Here is a 21,680-nt window from a genome sequence, read left to right on the forward strand (position 1 = left end):
TAATTTCCAAGTCATTTCCATGTCATTTTGCCACATGGAGCTATTTATATTTCTCCATTTAATTTATTTTTGGTTTACTTTATTACCAGATTTTCCACTATACTTGGGAAAAATGGGTTTTGAGGATTTATAACTTATTTTTTACCCCTCAAAGTTTGTCATAGTAGAAAGTTGAGGGTGAAAGGTTTAATTTTGAGCACACATACCCAATACAACTTCTCTAGACATCACTTATTATATTTTACATTCAGATTTTATTCAAATTTCCGCCTTGCAAGAAATTTAAAAAAAAAAAAAAATGACCCCCAGACCTAATCAAAGTCAACAAAATTTTACAAGTGATCTAGTATGGTAATATACAATGCCTCTAGATACTAGGACTCACCCAAGGCCTCACCATCAAGCCGCAATCCAGCTTTGGGGTTATGCTTGGAGGAAAAAACTCAATTAATTATTATGTCCCGGTAAGGACCTAATAATTAACCAAGTGAAAAAAACCTCCCAGAGTAAACTCACCTGATGACAAGATCCCAAGTTACCTATGCCTGTTACATGACTCAACTCATCATACTAGCATCACCTTTACATCGTCCCCGCAGGGCTTGTGGAATTTGAGTACAACAGAAAAAGATGAGAAGTAGAGTTGAAAGACTGTGATGGTACATGAAGCTTCTGATACATCTTTGGGCATGCATTCCTAAAAAAAAAATTGGGTACACTTTCAGTGACCAACAGAGACAAAAACTATGTGGAAGTTTATGTCTGAGCTAAAATCCATCAAAACTCCCTCTTAGCAAGGGAGGAATTCCTCACCAATCCAAGATTGTCTATGAAGTTCTCAAAATTCCCTTTGGCTGAGGGCTTGGTCAAAATATATAAGAAGGAATTAAGTTTGTGGTTCTCAACCCTGCTTAGCTCTTTAAGTAATCTGGAATATTGAAGGAATTTACTGTTGTAATGAAAGATTTGTCACAGCAAATGTGATCGCTTACAAGTCTGATGAGATTGAATGTGATGATGTGAAATCTGGTTGGGTTGTTCATTCATTACAAGGTTGTCTACCTCATCCTTTCCACTTATAATCTCATGTTATAGATTTTTTTCATTGTTTAATGGTGACAAACTTACACATTATCTGTTGGCTACAAATTCATAGTGTTGATGGTGAATCTTGCATAACAAGCCTCGTGTACTCTTATACAACCTAAAAAACCTACTTGGATTAGTCATGGTAGATCAATATATGGCTTGACCTCATCTTCTCTACATAAATTCAGACCACCTGTTCTTGTATTCCTTGAATTCATAAGCCATGGATTGGCACTAGTCTTGGCAACCCACTATCCACTTAATTTCAAAGTTTATTATGCATTTTCTTAGTGAAAAGTTGAAAACCCCTTACACTGGAGGAGAGTGAGCCTAAAGCGAGAGAGTCTGTTGTGATGGAAATGGACAATCTTAGTTCTTCTAAAGTTGCATGTGTTTTAAGGCTTTACAAATTAAAGTGCAGGTTTGAGATGTAACATCACCCTTCCTTGCTTCCTTTTCATATGTTATATTTGGAACGTTCATTGAGTGTTTAAATTTATTATTACTCGGGGTCTGACTGAAAGTCACAACCCCTTCCCATATTGCACTATATAATTTGGTTATTTCCCATTGTATATCATCCACAATGCACATTTAAGTTTAATGAATATTTTCTTGTGAGAGCATGTGTATTCATTATGTAAGCTATGCAGAGTCAATTGTTTACTATTCCGATCATAAAATCCAATACACTCAACTTTCGATTAAGGATGTCCTCTTTCTAGTTCTGATTCTACGCTTCTGTCTAAAATATATTTGACCAAATGTCAACTTCCCCATCAAGGAACACACACAAGCACATGCATTGCATCGCTGATTTTATCGATCTACTTCACCACCAAATTTTTCAATTTGAAGGATATTCACATGAAATCTTGCAAGAACATGGTACAAGCTCCTACAGGCTAGAAATCAACAAAAACGACTCAAAAGTGAAATACACATAATTCGATGTTACATGACAAAATCAGTATATAAGGGCATATGGATAACCCTGGGCATGCAAATCTTGTAGCCTAATAATAAAATATGGATAGAACCTTTCATACCTGATTGGTTAATATCTCAAGGGTAATTTGTACAAATGCATTATCAAGATTATTTTTGTCCACAGCTATCTGTAGTAGCAAGTGATTTGATCAACCAGGTGCAACATTAATGTCTTACCTACTTACATTTTGACAAGCATAGTCATATGTCATTTTCTTGCTAAATTAAACTCACTAAACAAGCTAGTATAAAGAACTTACCATACGAGCTCGTAATGTTCGTACTCTAACAGCAGGCTCTATCATTTCCCAATGGACACGAGACCAAGTAGACTCCCTTTGTTTTATTTCCCTCTTGAAAATCTATCACAAAGAAAAAGAACAGTACAAATTCAGGAGAACGAGATAAAATTTTATATCACTGCAGATTTAACATTCTGAAATCCATAACTTTATAAAAATCCAATCTACTTAATAGTTTTCTTGTTACCTAGATAAAATAAGATAACAAAATATTATCTCATCTTATAGAAAAACAAAGCTATATTAAAGAGCTTAATAGCTAAAAACTATTTATTTAGATTGAAACAAATTATCTGGCATCACAAAACATCAGAACATAATACTAAAATAAAATAATGGAGGAAAGGGAACATATCCTGCATTTCTCGGTGCATCTATATTTGGAAACTCACTGTGTACATATTCTCTGTTACTAGTTGCCGCAGTGACGTACGATCTCCTTGTGCTAAAAGGCTGTTTATCTGCCAGATAAGCCAATCACAAAATGCCTTCTTAACATTGCTGATATTTTTTGAACACTTATCTGGGAAAACAGAAATATAGACGAGTCACTGAAACCATGCCTAGCACATACAAGTTTTGAAAAGTTGTATAGTGTAAACAGATTATAATATAACATGGCAGTGAATATATTATAGCTACTGAATAATGCTACAAATTTCATTGGCTGTATCAGGATTATTCAAACAACACAGAAGAAATGGGGTCTAATGGATTTAAGGAAAATAATTAATATTGACAAAGGTGTGTTTCTAGCACTATATAGCAAACAATCAAATTTCATGTCCAGATAAGATAATATGATATAAATTTATTGATGTCCACGGGTGACCAAATGAATATGTCACAGGGACCAGAGAACACAGAAAGTCACAAACATAAGGGGGTGTGTCAAGGCTACTCCTAAAAGTTAAATATAGAAAGGAAAATTAAAAATATGTGAGTAATAAAGGGTAAACCCAAGAAAATAGAGAAACAATACTAGCCACTAGATATAAAGATAGATATACAAAAGGAATGTAATGTCCCCTTTTGCCCAATAGGGTCTTATACAATTGACAAGGACTCTCTTGACTCAAGAAAATATTTTTTTGACTTGACAAACCCTAGGAGCATGAAATGCATGCTTGACCTAGATGACCAACAAAATGACGCATGAAACCCATGCTTAAAAATAATTTTTTTCTTTCTTCTTTTTCTTGTAACATAAGATATACATCATTACATGAGTACAACGACAATTATGAATACAGAAACTAGTTACATTTTCCAACACTCCCTCTTAAGTAGAGAGGTATTCATAATTGTACAACCAGTACAAGGGTATTCTCAAACAGAAGAGTTCTCATAAGAAGATTCAGATTGGTAAGCCATCTTTAAGCATCAATGTTATGACCAACATTGCCAACATAGTAAGGCCTTAATTTGACAAGTGCTTCACATGTCAAAGCATAATGTTGGGAGGTTTTATGTGAGATACCGCACTACCTCTCAAGGTACATACCCCATCTAGATGTTCACTAGGTATGCCCTTTTAGGACTATTCTTATCTTGGATTCCCAATCCTCAAGAATATCGGTCCTCTTCGACAACTCCTGTCTTGGATACCTATTCAATCTTTAAAGAGTGTCAGTCAACAAGACTACTTCCTATCTCGAATTTTATATGCTCAAGGAGTATTACTCTTAGATGCTCATACAATTTTCTATTCTCCATTCTCCCTCCATGGCCTTCACTAGAAGTATAGTTGTTAGTCCTGTTGACCACTACTGGTCAACTGCCCATGCAGTACACCTCCTTTCTGTTGGCAGGGAGGGGTAGCTCCTGAGCGACATGTCCGTGCCAGCCTACAGTCATCGACAGCTTGATCATTTTTGTTGTAAACCCAGTCTACATGTATAAGTTGTAAATAATCTAAGCAGATCAGAGTCATGTATGTAAATTTGCCTAGGTGGACCTAACTTTCTGATGATAATCTACGTCCCGGAAGGTTTTTCGTCTCACCGATCCACGGATCGGCAGAGTTTTCCTTCAAACCTGACCCCAAAGCCGGGATGGATTTCGTCATCAGAACTTTAGGAGAATCTTATATGTTAATCTGCTAGATTATAGTTGTGTCGCAGAACTGGGTGTTCTATGAGGCTCTGTATTAAGTGGGTTCATCCCTTTGAGATGTAAATTGTAAAAATCATGATAAAATGTGTCTTGAGGGTTGGAAATGTTGTAAATCCCCTCATGAGTCCTAGGTCCTAGGTCCTAGGTGATGTTTCCAACAGCTTAGTTTGATGATCCATCTTAAATGAATTAAAAATTTAAAAAAAATTAATAAAATAAATAAAAAAAATTAAAAATTAAAAAATAATAAAAAAAACATTAAAAAACATAAAGCAAAAACCCTAAGCAATAAAATAATAATATTTTTGTGAATGCATGCAAAAATAACTTTTTAAATAAAATCGACGGATGAGATTAAGGGATGTCTTAACCCTCATCGACGGTCGAGATCGCTTCAACATGGATCACCCAAAACTAGCCGTTGGGATCATTTCCTTTATATAGGGTCTTAGGGGGTCATTTTATAGTTTTATCTGATCTGTGAGTCTGTACTGAGAAAGCTCTCTTGTAATCTGATTTTCTGATTAATAAAAAGACTTTGGGGTTCAAACTGGCTGGTGTTACTCTCTGGAATTGCTGTGAGATGTTTGCTTTTCTGCATATTTCAGTTTTCAGCAGTTAAAATAGCTGGTTTTTCAGAGCATTGTGAGTACAGGTATCTTGCTCACGTGCTAGGGTTTGAATGTTGTAGGGTTTCTGGAAATATGGCAGGTATCTCCATTATTTCTTGAAATCTAGCAGCATTTCTTGCCCTCTTTGCTGATGTTTGCTTGAGGTGTGCAGGAAACCTTTAGGTGAAGGATATTTGTGGGCGTTTGGGGAAGTTCTGGGTTGAACCAACCGACTCCCACAGGCTGTTCTGTGCAGAGCCCAGCTGATTGTGCCCTAGGTTAATCTGTTAAAGTTTATTTCATGTTTTACATTGAGAAATTTTCTTTCTGTTCACAGTGAAGTTCAAATTTTCTGATATTTCAAAAGTATTACTGCAATTATTGTTAAATCTGGCTGTCCAGAGCTATAATTTTTTGTGATTTTGGGCAAAGTTTTCAAGGATTTACTGCAAAACTTTGTGTATATCTGCCAGTGTTCTTTTCCTGCAGGATTACTGAGACAAAATCGAGAAAAGGGTTTTGCATCTAGCACTGTGTTGGTTGTCTGCCCATTTGCTGGGCTGGCTGTTGAGGGATTGAATTTCACAAACTGTGCACCTAAAAGAACACAGTCAGTTAAGGGATTTTCAAAAAAGCTTCGGAGGAAACGCTGCCCCACGTCATACTCCTCAGAGTAAACGTTAAATTTCCCTCTTCGTTGTTCAAGTTTTCCATCCGTAATTGCTTGGGGACCGGACATTCCTTGCAGATCGGGTGCCTCATACGCTTGAAGTGACAAATTTTCTGTGGGATAAGCGCTACATACAGGCATCAGGTAAGTCTACGAATCTCCAGCAGGTCAATTTCGATATTGCGGTTGTGATTTTAGTATACAGGGTTTGAATTACGCGTGGAGCTGTTTATCGCATCCTTTTATTTTCTCAGAATAAAAACAAAAATCGTGATATAGCTGACCAGCATACGCTGATTTGTGATTGCATCGTTTTTTTTTTTCTTGTGGCTTAATCTGCGGTTTTCCTCTTGAGACGTTTTTTCATTTAAGTTCCAGTGCCCAGGTCGGAATTCATTCCGTCATCGTGATTTTCGTTTACTGGTTTATGCCTGAGCCATCACGCGAAACCCTCGTTCCTTTACTGCTTACGATTTCTGTCTGGCTGCCACTCATTATCCGTTTGCTCCTGCACGTTGAGACTGTAGCCGCGTCGTTGTGGGTTTGGCCTGCCGCCGTTTTCCATTCAAAAGTTTGTCTTTCCCATTGCTGAAAAATCCCCAGCCGCAGTTTTAGCCTCTTGTTGCTGTATCGTTTTACTGCTACCCCCACCCACGCTGGCAGCAACAGTGCGTACGTCGCATCCATGAGGTTGTGGTGATAACTGGTATCACCTCCATCGAACCCGTGCCTTTGACTCCGACCCCTGCGCCTGGACGCCTTCAGTTCAACTGCCGTCGATTTTTTTTTTATTTGCATCCCTAGCCGTGACGTTGTCAATATGTTAGTAGAGTCGTAGGTTAGAGATAGTTAGATTTGTTTTGTTTTCTTTGTTTAATATAGATTTTAATGTGTGTTCAGAGTTGTTTTATTTAGATTATGTTTTAGATTTATTTTATTTTATTTCATTTTATTAAGTTTAGATTCAAAAAAAAAATAAAACAAAAAAAAAATGTTATATTTTAAATAGTTCTTAGGCTTAGTTTTAAACTTTTTTTATTTTTAGATTAATTTTAGTTTAAATTTCTTAGACTTTAATTTAGGTTTTAGGTTTTATTTTTTTTAGGTCTTTTGATTTTAAATTAGATTTTTTATTTGGTTTCTTTATATATATATATATATATATATATATATATATATATATAGATATAAAAAAAATATAAAAAAAAAAAAAAAATTGTTTTATTTTTATAGTTTGGTTAAATTTTTTATTTTTAGGTTTTGCTTGATATTTAAAAAAAAAAAAAAAAGGGGAAAAAATTGAAAAAGCATAAAAATTTCTTTCTTTTTTTTTGTGGAAAATTGCTCTTACCACCTTCAGTTGTTTATCATCGTATATCTTTCGTGCTGTGGTCTGAATACGAAATAAGTATCTGGTTTCTCTGTTATTCAAAGCAATTTATTTCTCTTAGTTTGCAGGATATCGTTATTCGAGGAACTTTGTGGTTTTTTTTACTGGATATTTAAAGCATTGTTCTGATCTTTTGATGATAAATGATTGCTGTTATGATTCATGTTCTTATACCATCTAGAAAGTAATCATTTAGGCACCAATCTCACAAGGCACTGGTCTATCAAATCAATAAAATCATTTTAGTGCATCTCGTCTCCCGGTCCAACTGTTTGGCAGTTGGCTTTCATCTTTCCTCATGGTCTACCCCCCTTAGCCGTGGGAGACAGGCTTAAACGGAGGGATCGGAGATTAGAGTGACAGCCCCCGGTCTGAGCGTTGTCGTGCCAATCTGCGCGACAACATTTTTTGGCGCCGTTGCCGGGGATAGAGTTTTTCTGTCCTTGGGTTTTTCATTTCAAGCTTGTCTGTGCTTAGCTTCTTGTTCAAGTGGCGACTCCACTTCCCATATTATCTGCAAGAGTGTACACTAGAAGACATCCAGGCAGTCTGTGCAACCCCACTCCGGATCCTAAAAAGGTTTACAGGGTGCGATCACACAAACTCGCTTCTCGTGCACTCCTTACAAATCTTGGACAAGAAGCCCTTTCTGACGTTCATCTGCTCTTTAGGGGTCAAGTTAGGCGCAACACCATGAGTTTGTTGGGCCCTTGTGATTTTTCTAACATTCCTGGAGCCCCCAATGATATTCCATCTGTTGGGATAGACAAATTGCCTAGCTTTCATGGAGATAATGCCATTACTGTTAATTCCCATTTGCGAGATTTCAACATATGGATGGCTAAGTATGCTAGATCTCTTGATTTTGATCATGAAGATGTCAGGATGACCCTTTTTATCTTGACTCTAGGAGGTGATGCTCATGACTGGTTTACAGAAAAACCTCCTAATTCTTTTGACTCTTTACAATCAATCATTAATGCATTTAGAGAAAAATATGGAGATAAGAGAGAGGGAAGACACCTTATAAGAGCTCTTACTCTGATGAAAAAGAGAGAAGACGAAACTGTTGAAGAATTTAATAGAAGGTTTAATGGTATTATTAGAGAATTACCTCAAGACTATAAACCTTCAGATAAAACTCTCCAAGATTTTTATATTGATGCCTTTGGTCTTGAACCATCTTATGAATTAAGGCGTGCTAAACTTACTGATTATCGAGATTGCCAAGCCTTAGCTGTAGAACTTGAGAAGGACAAGGCAGCTTCTGGGAAGTCTGAAATCCCAGGCTTTGATAGGGCTGCTACGAAACTAAAGGAACCTGAGGGAAAAGCAGCCCAGGAGCCAGAAAGTGAGCTTGTTCTTAAATTGCTTCAAAAAATTGAAACTATGGAAATCAATCATAATAAGGAGATAAACACTTTGCAGAATAGGTTAATTCAAATGGAAAGAGCGCAACCGCAAAATTTTCAGCCTCGAAATAATAATAGCAGAAATAGTAATTGGCAAAGAAAGGGTCAATCTAGTGAGCAGAGGCCCCCTAATCCGCTTACCAACCTGGTGGATAATGCTCCTCCTTACTGTCGTGCTTGTGCTGATTTTCATGAAGAGTCCTCTTGTCCCATTATCAGAAGACTTTTCGATAATGGTATGATTGGGACAGGTGAGCAAATAAACGTGGTAGGGAGCAAGTTTCCTTTGCCCATGAATGATTGGATAGAGGTTAAGAAAAGGAGCTATGATGTTGTGAATCCTCAATCTGCTTTTAGTATAAATAACCTTGAAAACGAAGATGACATTTTGGCCAGGTTATATGGTGAGAAACCCTCTCCTGAGAGAATTCTGGAAATTGCTAGAGATAAGGGTTTAACGTACCAGAGAAGGGATAAAGATCAGAGCGGGAATCAAATTCCTCCTCGAACTTCAAACCCGGGTATAAACTCTGGAATCGATGTCGATTTGGGAAGTTGGTTTAATAATGCTAAAATCTGGGTTCCCGTGTCTGAGATCGCTAAGATCCCTTCCCAAAGAGACAAGTTACTAAAAGCAATTCAGGGTCCCCAAGTCAACGCTTCTCAACAGAAGATTCGTGAGGTTGACTATCATGATGCTCCTATTTATCTGCAAAGCGTAGATGCTGATAACAAGGATCATCAACCCTTCTTTATCACCTTGTTAGTCAATGGGTATAAATTGAATAATTGCATGTTGGATTCAGGTGCATCTGCTTGTGTTATGACTAAAAGGGTTATGGAACAGCGTAACTTAAGAGTTTCCAGACCCTACTATAATATATGCGCCATGGATTCTAAGAAGATCGAAGTACATGGTTTAATCAAGGATTTGCAAGTTCATCTTTCGGTCCACCCAGACATCATGGTGGTTATGGATATTGTTGTCGTTGATGTACCTGATGCTTGGGGTATGTTGTTATCTAGAAAGTGGGCCTCTGATCTAGGGGGAAGCATTCAGATGAATTGGTCATATGCTATGATTCCTTCTCCTAGCGGTGACGGTTTCGTTAGACTAAATAGAGAGCCTGAGAGGAAATTTCATGTTGAAGATCCTAAGAAACCTCATAACGAAATAATTAGAGAACAATCTGACATCGGGAACTATGCTATCCTGTCTAACTTCATAACTCCTCCCGATGAAAAGGTCAAAAGTCTTAAAGATGAAGTCTGGTATATGTATTTCGATGGTGCGTTTTCTATTCATGGTAAGGGTGCTGGAATTGTGCTTAAGTCTCCCCTTGGTCACGTATTCAAGTTTGCCTATCGTCTAGAATTTGAAGCAACCAACAATGTCGCTGAGTATGAAGCCATATTGTTGGGCCTTGAATTGGCCAAAGCCTTGAAGATTAAGTTGCTTAGCATCAAGGGTGATTCCGATCTGGTTATCATGCAGCTTAAGAACAGATTCACATGTAGAAATCAGAGATTAAGAAACTATCGAAATGTTGTGTGGGATACTATGGAGCACTTCGATGCCCTTAACCTTGAAGCAATTCCTAGAGAGCTAAATAGTTCGGCAGATGAACTTGCCGTAGCTGCTACCACTTTCCAGTTGTCTGACGAGTTAATTAACGATAAAATTAAAATGGAAGTAATATTCAGACCATCTGTTCCAGACAACTCAGAGCATTGGCAAGTTTTTAATGATGAAAAACAAATCGTTCGTTTTCTCAATCATTTGGATGAGTTTGAGGATTTCCGGATACTTTCTGGCGAGGACAGTTCTTTAGATCATGGACATATCATAAACCCTACTCCCAGAAATGTAGTTGCCTTAGAGCAACATTTTGATCGGCATGATGCCACGAAGCTGAGAGAAGAAGACAAGTTGGACCCAGGCGAGTACCTTGAAGTTAACATTGGTACTTCTGAAAATCCGAAAATGGTTAAAATCGGTAAAGGTACTAGTCTGGAGGAAAGGAAAAAGTTAATTGATTTACTTCGTGAATATCGAGATGTTTTGGCTTTTTCCTATGATGAGTTGAAGGGCTATAGGGAAGATATTATGGAGCATACTATTCCCTTAAAAGACGAAAATGCTAAACCCTTTCGGCAGAAACTTAGGCAGATTAATCCTAAGTTAGCCCCCATGGTTCAAAAAGAGTTGGCGAAGATGCTTGCAGCAGGGATCATCGCTCAAACTAGGCATTCGACATGGTGTTCGAATTTAGTGATTGTCAGGAAGAAGAATGGTACAATAAGACTTTGTGTCGATTTTAGAAACCTTAATCTAGCATGCAAAAAGGATAATTACCCTTTGCCAAAAATGGAAACTTTGTTGCAAAGAGTAACTGGGTCTGGAATGATGTCATTGCTAGACGGTTTTTCTGGGTATAATCAAGTTTGGGTTAAAAAGGAAGATCGACACAAGACCACATTCACAACACCATGGGGGACTTTCGAATACATTAGAATGCCATTTGGGTTAACAAACGCTGGAGCTACTTTCCAGAGGGCCATGGACTATGCCTTCAAAGGGTTAATCGGGAAAATTATCGAAATATATCAAGATGATCTTACTGTTTTCTCTAAAGATGGTATCAGTCATATAGATCATCTTAGGCAAGTTTTCGATAGATGTAGAGAATATGGAATTTCTTTGAATCCGGCTAAGTCTGTTTTTGGGGTAACAGAAGGGAAATTACTCGGTCATATCATTTCTAAGGAAGGAGTCAAGGTCGATCCCGAACGAGTTGAAGCAATTCAAAAGATTCCTCTCCCGCATAACCTCAAGTCCCTTCAGTCTTTCCTTGGAAAGATAAATTTTATTAGAAGATTCATCCCAAATTATGCGGAAATAGCTAAGCCCATTCAAAGTCTTCTGAAGAAAAATGCGAAATTTGTCTGGCAAGAAGAGGGCAAAAGGGCTTTCCAAGAAATCAAGTCTGCTATCGCGAAAGCTCCTGTCCTGGTTAGTCCTGATTACTCCAAGAATTTCATGATTTTTTCTTTCGCTTCTGAAGATACCATTGCCGGTGTCTTGCTTCAAAAGAATCGAGATGGTCAAGAGCAGCCTATTGCTTTCATGAGTAGAGCACTTCAAAATTCTGAGTTGAAGTACAATACCATGGAAAAGCAGGCCTATGCCCTGGTCAAGTCTCTCAAGCATTTTAAAACTTATGTGGGTTATTCTAAGATCATTGCTTTCGTCCCACATTCTGCTGTTAAGGACATATCAACTCAAACCGATTGCTTAGGGACTCGTGCTAGGTGGGTTACTAAGATACAGGAGTATGATTTAGAAATTAAACCCACCAAGCTGATCAAAGGCCAAGGTTTAGCTCAAATGTTAACGGAAAGTAACGAAAAGACTCTTGGTTTGTTTTGCCTTGACGATCTATCTTCACCAGAATTGAGAAGATTAGCAGAGCATGAATGGTATAAGGACATAGTTTACTACTTGACAAATCTTTCATGTCCTAACCATTTAGTCGCTCATAAGAGAAGGGCTCTTAGACTAAAGGCCACTAAGTATTGCCTTATGAAGGATGGCCTTGGATGGAGAAATCCTGAGGGCATAGTGCTTAGGTGTGTTGACGATGTTGAGTCCAAAAGATTAATTTCAGATTTTCACTCAGGATTTTGTGGTGGTCATTATGCTGCTAGAACTACCGCCCACAAAATCCTGAGAGCTGGCTATTATTGGCCTTCGATTTTTTCTGACGTGCACAAGTTTGTTAGAACGTGTCAAGCCTGTCAACTATTCACTGGGAAGCAGAAGCTTGCTGCCCTTCCTCTACAACCTGTTATTGTAGAGGCTCCTTTTCAGCATTGGGGTCTGGACTTCATAGGGAAGTTCCATGAAAATTCTAGCAATGGCTACTCATGGATTTTGACTGCTACTGATTACTTCACTAAATGGGTCGAAGCCATTCCTGCTAATAATGCCACTGAAAAGGTGATTATGGATTTCATTGAGAATAATATCATTACTAGATTTGGTGTCCCCGCTAAGATTACTACAGACAATGCCAAGGCTTTTAGTTCTTCAGAGTTTACATCTTTCTGTTTCAAATATGGCATTGTCTTATCTCATTCGTCGAATTACTATCCTCAGGGTAATGGTTTGGCTAAATCAAGTAATAAAAATCTCATAACCATTATCAAGAAAATAGTAGGAGATAACAAGAAGTCTTGGGACAGCAAAATCAAGTATGCTTTGTGGGCAGACAGAATTACTAAGAAGAAATCTACTGGTAAATCTCCCTTTGAATTGGTTTATGGCTTGGATGTTACCTTACCTGTGCACCTAAAATTGCCAGCCTATCAGCTTCTCCAAAAATTTTCCACTGATAAGGATGTTGTTCAGAATAGGATAGATCAGATTGTGGAATTAGATGAGACTCGTCGGACAGCTTTTGAAACTATATGTAAAAATCAATCTAATATTAAGAAAAGCTTTGATAAATGCTCTAGATCTAGATCTTTGCAGGTTGGAGATATGGTTTTACTTTGGGATCGCAAAAATGAAAAACCAGGAAAGCATAAAAAGTTTGACAGCTTGTGGCTGGGACCATACATCATTAGAGATATAGCTGGGCCAAACTCATTCTACTTGAGCAGATTGGATGGCGAGCCACTTGATCTACCAGTGAACGGCCAAATGCTCAAGCTGTTCTTCAGAGATGATATCTGATGCCATGGGGCATCTTTTGTATTGTATTTCTATCCCTACTCCTTGTCTTTTCAGCATTTTATCTCTGTTTTACGATTAGATTTACTTTTCATGTTATTAGTTAGTCAATAAATGAAGAGCTTTTATCTTTCCTGTGCTTAATGTATATGATGATTTTGGAATGGACGCTACTTATTTTTATTTGTGTGTTGTATGGATGCAGATTCTGGATTCTCACATTCCTACCAGTGCAGCAACGTGTCCCCAAGTAGAGCCAGATGTTGACCACTACTGGTCAACTGCCCATGCAGTACACCTCCTTTATGTTGGCAGGGACGGGTAGCTCCTCAGCGACATGTCCGTGCCAGCCTACAGTCATCGACAGCTTGATCATTTTTGTTGTAAACCCAGTCTGCATGTATAAGTTGTAAATAATCTAAGCAGATCAGAGTCATGTATGTAAATTTGCCTAGGTGGACCTAACTTTCTGATGATAATCTACGTCCCAGAAGGTTTTTCGTCTCACCGATCCACGGATCGGCAGAGTTTTCCTTCAAACCTGACCCCAAAGCCGGGATGGATTTCGTCATCAGAACTTTAGGAGAATCTTATATGTTAATCTGCTAGATTATAGTTGTGTCGCAGAACTGGGTGTTCTATGAGGGTCTGTATTAAGTGGGTTCATCCCTTTGAGATGTAAATTGTAAAAATCATGATAAAATGTGTCTTGAGGGTTGGAAATGTTGTAAATCCCCTCATGAGTCCTAGGTCCTAGGTCCTAGGTGATGTTTCCAACGGCTTAGTTTGATGATCCATCTTAAATGAATTAAAAATTTAAAAAAAATTAATAAAATAAATAAAAAATTAAAAAAAATTAAAAAATTAAAAAAAAAATTAAAAAACATAAAGCAAAAACCCTAAGCAATAAAATAATAATATTTTTGTGAATGCATGCAAAAATAACTTTTTAAATAAAATCGACGAATGAGATTAAGGGATGTCTTAACCCTCATCGACGGTCGAGATCGCTTCAACATGGATCACCCAAAACTAGCCGTTGGGATCATTTCCTTTATATAGGGTCTTAGGGGGTCATTTTATAGTTTTATCTAATCTGTGAGTCTGTACTGAGAAAGCTCTCTTGTAATCTGATTTTCTGATTAATAACAAGACTTTGGGGTTCAAACTGGCTGGTGTTACTCTTTGGAATTGCTGTGAGATGTTTGCTTTTCTGCATATTTCAGTTTTCAGCAGTTAAAATAGCTGGTTTTTCAGAGCATTGTGAGTACAGGTATCTTTCTCACGTGCTAGGGTTTGAATGTTGTAGGGTTTCTGGAAATATGGCAGGTATCTCCATTATTTCTTGAAATCTAGCAGCATTTCTTGCCCTCTTTGCTGATGTTTGCTTGAGGTGTGCAGTAAACCTTTAGGTGAAGGATATTTGTGGGCGTTTGGGGAAGTTCTGGGCTAAACCAACCGACTCCCACAGGCTGTTCTGTGCAAAGCCCAGCTGATTGTGCCCTGGGTTAATCTGTTAAAGTTTATTTCATGTTTTACATTGAGAAATTTTCTTTCTGTTCACAGTGAAGTTCAAATTTTCTGATATTTCAAAAGTATTACTGCAATTATTGTTAAATCTGGCTGTCCAGAGCTATAATTTTTTGTGATTTTGGGCAAAATTTTCAAGGATTTACTGCAAAATTTTGTGTATATCTGCCAGTGTTCTTTTCCTGCAGGATTACTGAGACAAAATCGAGAAAAGGGTTTTGCATCTAGCACTGTGTTGGTTGTCTGCCCATTTGCTGGGCTGGCTGTTGAGGGATTGAATTTCACAAACTGTGCACCTAAAAGAACATAGTCAGTTAAGGGATTTTCAAAAAAGCTTCGGAGGAAACGCTGCCCCACGTCATACTCCTCAGAGTAAACGTTAAATTTCCCTCTTCGTTGTTCAAGTTTTCCATCCGTAATTGCTTGGGGACCGGACATTCCTTGCAGATCGGGTGCCTCATACGCTTCAAGTGAAAAATTTTCTGTGGGATAAGCGCTACATACAGGCATCAGGTAAGTCTACGAATCTCCAGCAGGTCAATTTCGATATTGCGATTGTGATTTTAGTATACAGGGTTTGAATTACGCGTGGAGCTGTTTATCGCATCCTTTTATTTTCTCAGAATAAAAAACAAAAATCGTGATATAGCTGACCAGCATACGCTGATTTGTGATTGCATCGTTTTTTTTTCTTGTGGCTTAATCTGCGGTTTTCCTCTTGAGACGTTTTTTCATTTAAGTTCCAGTGCCCAAGTCGGAATTCATTCCGTCATCGTGATTTTCGTTTACTGGTTTATGCCTGAGCCATCAAGCGAAACCCTCGTTCCTTTACTGCTTACGATTTCTGTCTGGCTGCCACTCATTATCCGTTTGCTCCTGCACGTTGAGACTGTAGCCGCGTCGTTGTGGGTTTGGCCTGCCGCCATTTTCCATTCAAAAGTTGTCTTTCCCATTGCTGAAAAATCCCCAGCCGCAGTTTTAGCCTCTTGTTGTTGTATCGTTTTACTGCTACCCCCACCCACGCTGGCAGCAACAGTGCGTACGTCGCATCCATGAGGTTGTGGTGATAACTGGTATCACCTCCATCGAACCCGTGCCTTTGACTCCAACCCCTACGCCTGGACGCCTTCAGTTCAACTGCCGTCGATTTTTTTTTTGATTTGCATCCCTAGCCGTGACGTTGTCAATATGTTAGTAGAGTCGTAGGTTAAAGATAGTTAGATTTGTTTTGTTTTCTTTGTTTAATATAGATTTTAATGTGTGTTCAGAGTTGTTTTATTTAGATTATGTTTTAGATTTATTTTATTTTATTTCATTTTATTAGATTTAGATTCAAAAAAAAAAAAAAAACAAAAAAATGTTATATTTTAAATAGTCCATGAATTAAATTTTTTTATGTGTTATAAATTTATAAACTTCTCACTTCTATCATCTATGCTATGAACTCTCTAGCTCTATGCTATCAAATTTTGTAGCTTGCATGTGCATTTGTTTTCCTATATTTATCTTTGGTTTTCCATCTTGCTTAGCTGCAAACTTTTTTTAAACGGAAGATTTCTTTGCAAATTGTTATTATTTCAAGCAAACATAGCTCCAAAAGGAAAGGACAGTGCATGGGCTCATTGTAATGTAATTGATGGAAAAATGATATGAAAATTATGCCATAAATCTATTGGAGGTGGGGGTATTCTTAGGTTGAAACAACACTTGGTTGGGATAAGAGGCCAAGTAAAGCCATGTGATGCACCAAATGCACTGTTAGGTCCTATTAGGGCAGAATACATTTCCAAGCTTCAAAAGTTTTATGAGGATAAGGCTATAGGGAGAAGGCCATCCAAGATGGCATTGCAAGGAAGAGGGAATTATTAGAAGCCATGAAAGAGAGTGGGGATGATGATTATGAGATTCAAGACTCCTCTTCTATCCCTTCCACCAATAACCCCTTTCACTATGTTCATCCTTCTTTTGCCAACCATCAAAAGGAACAAAGAGAACAAACATCCAAAGTTATTTCTCATCTTCTGCCAACATTGCCTCTTCTAATCCCACTTCCTTGCAGCCAAGTTCTCAACCCACTTTGGATCAACATTGGAAAAGAAAATGCAAAGAAACTTCTCATCAATACATTGCTAGATGGTGGTATGATTCAGATATCCCATTTAATGTTGCTCACTCACCTTATTACCAAGCTATGTGGAACTCTGTTATAGCTGCAGGAAAAGGCTTCAAAGGCTCTAGTCTGCATGACTTGAGGGGAGCTCTTTTGCAAAAAGAGATATCTTCCATTGATGAGTATTTGGTTGAGTTTAAAGATTCATGGCTCAAAACAAGTTGTTCCATCATGTCAGATGGATGGACCGATGGAAAGAACCGCACTATCATTAATTTCCTTGTTTCTTGCCGTCAAGGAACCATGATTTTCAAATCAGTTGATGTATCTGATAAGGTAAAGGATGCAGCCCTTCTATTTGAGCATTTGGATAACATTATTCAGGAAGTTGGGAAGCAGCATGTTGTGCAGGTCATCACTGATAATGCCTCAAACTATGTTCTTTCTGGAAAGATGCTTGAAACCAATATAAGACCATATTTTGGACTCCATGTGTTGCACATTGCCTAGACCTCATGCTTGAGGATATAGGCAAAGTCGAGTGGGTAAAAAACACTGTAGAGCATGCCAAGTGCATTACAAATTACATTTACAACCACTCATGGGTATTGAGCCTAATGAGGAAACACACTCGGGGCAAAGACCTTGTTAGGCTTGCAATTACGAGATTTGCAACTCACTTCCTCACGTTGCAATGTCTTAATGGTCAACATAAAAACTTGCAAAAAATGTTTTCCTCTGAGAATGGTTTGAATCTCGGTGGCCTCGTAGACCAGATAGAAAAGATACCAAAAAGAAAGTGTTAGACGCTTATTTTTGGAAAAGGTCTCTAGAGCTTGTGAAAATTACCAAGTCTCTTGTTAAGGTTCTAAGGATGGTGGATGGGGAAAGATTGGCCATGGGATACATTTATGAGGCTATGGATCAGGCAAAGGAGTAGATACGGGCAGCTTACAAGGACAGGTTAGCTAAATATGGTCGTATATGGGAGATCATTGATAACAGATGGAACAATCAACTCCATCGTCCTATACATGCAGCTGGGTATTTTTTAAACCCAAAGTATCATTATAAAAATCGGCTAGGAGATCTGCATGATGGGGAGGTCAAAGATGGATTGATTGATTGCTTGGAGGGCATGGTCCCTAGCCGTGCAGACCAGTTGGAAATACATAGACAGCTTACTGTTTTCAATATGGCAGGTGGTACTTTTGGCAAAAGCTTCGCAAAGATGGCAAGAGATGTGGACCAACCAGGTAAGAAATTCCAATTTCCAATTTGTTTTTCTTTTCAAGTTAAAATTGTTTACGTTCTTTACAATTCAAATTATAAGCTAAGTTACTAATTAATGTCTTTTTCTTTGCAGCACATTGGTGGGAGTCATTTGGTGGCCAGTGTCCTCAATTGCAAAGGTTTGCAATTAGAGTCCTCAATCAAACTTGCAGTGCTTTAGGTTGTGAGCGCAATTGGTATGTTTTTGAGTGCATACACATAAAGAAGAGAAATCGTTTGGAACAAAAACAGTTAAATGATCTTGTTTTCGTGCAATACAACCTTCAACTGAGGAGGAACCAAATGATGAGCAAAATACCTGATCTAGATCCCATTGTGTTGGACGATATTGATCCAACATCAGAATGGGTGGAGGAGACTAAAGATCCTGTGTTTAAGGCTGATTTTGATATCGACATGGCTTTAGCGAGGGATGAAGCACATTATGTGGCGGCATCAGAACTAGGATTAGTAGCGGCATCAAGGAAAGGCAAAGAACCAATAGAAGGCACTAGTCGTGCAGGTCGACAAACTCGTGCTTCCACTAGGTCCAGTTCTATTGTTATTGGTGGCATTGATACTAAGGTTGCAGATCAGGCTAAGGCATCCTCAAACTCTGAACCAAATGATGTCTATGTATCTCCTGATGATGATCCTGTGACTAGTAATGGTGATGAACTTGATGATTGATCATGTGTACATTGTAGACTTGTAGTAGGCCAATGGCCTCATAGCTTGCAGCATTGTTTCTGGCAATGTTGCACTAATCGTTATCGGGATATTATCGGCGCGGGGAAAAAATTGGAAAAAAATCATAAAAATCGGGAAAAAATCAGTAAAAATCGGGAAAAAATCATAACATACAAAAATATTCATTTTTTTGCATTTTTTTAATATCTAAAGCATCTACAACATAAAATAAATACATCAACACATAAATATGATAAAAGAACTAATATATAAGATGTTTAATATCATTTCTAGTGCCACATCACACATAACAGTTAATCATAACCTGAATAGTAAGTCTTGACTCATGACTCCCAACTCAGCCTCAAAATATCAACAAAAAATATAATAATGTATCTCATATCATGAGTCATAATGTCATATACAATGAAATGAACCAAATAACTAAAGTCTAATACTACTGATTTCCTTTTCCCCTCTAGATGTAGATGTCGATGACTCGGTGGAGTTAGCAGTAGACTCTATTGTGCTCTAGAAGCTTAAGAACTAGGAGCTACAGGAAGTAGACCACATCCTCTACTGGTGACAGCGGTAGCTTGGGTCACCTCCTCCTCCTCATAATAAAAAAGAAAGAAAAAAATTCCACGATTTTTTCCCAAAAAATCACAATTTTTCATCAAAATCGGCAAAAAGAAAACCCCAATTTTATCGGCCGATTTTATCTTCTTTTTGAAAAAATCGCGATAAAACGAATTTATCGCGATTTTTTGGCAATTAGTGCAACACTGGTTTCTGGACTTTATAAGCCATTTAGAGCCTCATTGCTTATGTATTTTGCTATTTTATCAATGATATGTATTGCACTCGGTGCCATTTTGATATATTCACCTTTACATGGTATATAAATGAGCAAACTTTGCATATTGTCTTTATTGGCTTGGAATCATGATTTTAAATCTTAAAAATAGTTTTGTTTCATTAAAAATTAATTATTTAATGTATTTTTTTAAAACCGGTTCGTTTAGACCAAACCAGTCCCAGTTAGACCGGTTCCGGTCGGTAAACCGGTTCATTAGGTGGACCAGTCCAGTCATCGGTTCCGGTTTTAAAAACACTGCAACCAACTCAGCCATTTTATCATGATATGGGAGAAATAGTACAATGTAATGTTCCTAAACAGGAATGTAAGTGATATACAAAGCATGCAAACAATCCAACAATCAGAAAAACGAAATATACATTAAGCACCCATGGAAACACTAGAAATAGAGAACTATTGAGCCACTTTATTACTTCTTCAAGAGAAAATACAATAGTAAAATAGAATGGTATCTGGTTTCTCTGTTATTCAAAGCAATTTATTTCTCTTAGTTTGCCGGATATCGTTATTCGAGGAACTTTGTGGTTTTTTTTTACTGGATATTTAAAGCATTGTTCTGATCTTTTGATGATAAATGATTGCTGTTATGATTCATGTTCTTATACCATCTAGAAAGTAATCATTTAGGCACCAATCTCACAAGGCACTGGTCTATCAAATCAATAAAACCATTTTAGTGCATCTCGTCTCCCGGTCCAACTGTTTGGCAGTTGGCTTTCATCTTTCCTCAGGGTCTACCCCCCTTAGCCGTGGGAGACAAGCTTAAACGGAGGGATCGGGCATCAGAGTGACAGCCCCCGGTCTGAGCGTTGTCGTGCCAATCTGCGCGACAACAAGTCCTAGCCTAGTGCATGACACATGGAGAAGAGAATACAAATGTGATGTCCATCATCACTCCCTCTCAACCAGCAAGGAAATCCTCATTCCTTCTTGATTGAGGAATTGATCTTTGCTACTTTTTCAAGTATTCAAGGAGACTTCTTTACTCCCTCTAAAGCATAGAGGAAATTCTCTACTTTCTTCCAATTGGGAAATCATAACCACAAGCTCTTTAGCTTGTCTTCATAGATACATCAGCTACTAGTTGGTTATGGAGATAAACTTTAAGTAGTAGTTGCATGGCTCCTCCTTTCCTTTGCATCTCATCATATTGAGCTTCTATCTTCTTGGATCTTATGGAGCCATCCTCTTCCTTTAATCTTAACACGGGGTTTAGTCCATCAACCTCTCATATCACTTTCCTCTAGTGATCCTCAACAAAGGCATTATATTTTAGCCAATCAAAGTAGAGCTTATCCATAGCTAACTTTAGACATTAAAGTGATCTTCATTATCATATGAACATCAGGTTTTCTCTTTGTACAGATAACTCATGATCTCAAGATGATGTAAACATCTTGACCATAAAATTCTTCAACGATTACCAATACCATCCACTCAATTAATGTATTCATTGAATTGGGTTCAAAACCAACAGTTATAGATATATTTTCCTCAACTGTCATCTGCAATATCCTTCCAGGTAGCAAAACCATATGTCAACTAGATAACCAATACCAAAATATAATATCATACTTACCTTATCATGATGGCCCTTTTATGAAAATATTTGCTTACTTGTATATTTTGAGATCAACATTCTTCTGCATGATCCATCTCCATATTGTACAAGAATCCTTTTCCATGCACTTACTTTTAGTCTCAGTGCCCATGGATCGAACTAGTTACAATATCTTCCTTGGAGTTGTTCTAATCAACTCTCATTCTTCCAGAGATCATACTTGATGTTGATCAACATCTTTGTGTTTATGCCATGCTATCTTGTGGAAGAGTCTTGATCTTTAGCCATTTCAAAGTATACCAAACTTCTTCTTTCAAGCATCG

At 37.7% G+C, this 21,680-nt stretch overlaps 1 protein-coding gene across 2 annotated transcripts in view; it reads right to left on the reverse strand.

Annotated features, from left to right (window-relative positions):
- Nucleotides 1-21,680, reverse strand: part of LOC149168728 (Mitochondrial inner membrane translocase complex, subunit Tim44-related protein) — a 453,829-nt gene that overhangs the window by 172,815 nt on the left and 259,334 nt on the right. For both annotated transcript variants that reach the window (XM_089428390.1, XM_089428389.1), the window contains exons 8-10: nucleotides 2,774-2,842; nucleotides 2,340-2,441; nucleotides 2,139-2,207 (exon numbers count right to left, since the gene is read on the reverse strand). In XM_089428390.1, coding sequence (XP_089284516.1) covers nucleotides 2,139-2,207; nucleotides 2,340-2,441; nucleotides 2,774-2,842 — 240 coding nt within the window. The remainder of the gene's footprint in view (nucleotides 1-2,138; nucleotides 2,208-2,339; nucleotides 2,442-2,773; nucleotides 2,843-21,680) is intronic.

This window comes from Pinus tabuliformis, chromosome 4_2 (genome assembly GCF_031772625.1).
Source record: "Pinus tabuliformis cultivar Carrire ecotype Pingquan chromosome 4_2, CPIR1, whole genome shotgun sequence".
Classification (NCBI taxonomy): domain Eukaryota; kingdom Viridiplantae; phylum Streptophyta; class Pinopsida; order Pinales; family Pinaceae; genus Pinus; species Pinus tabuliformis.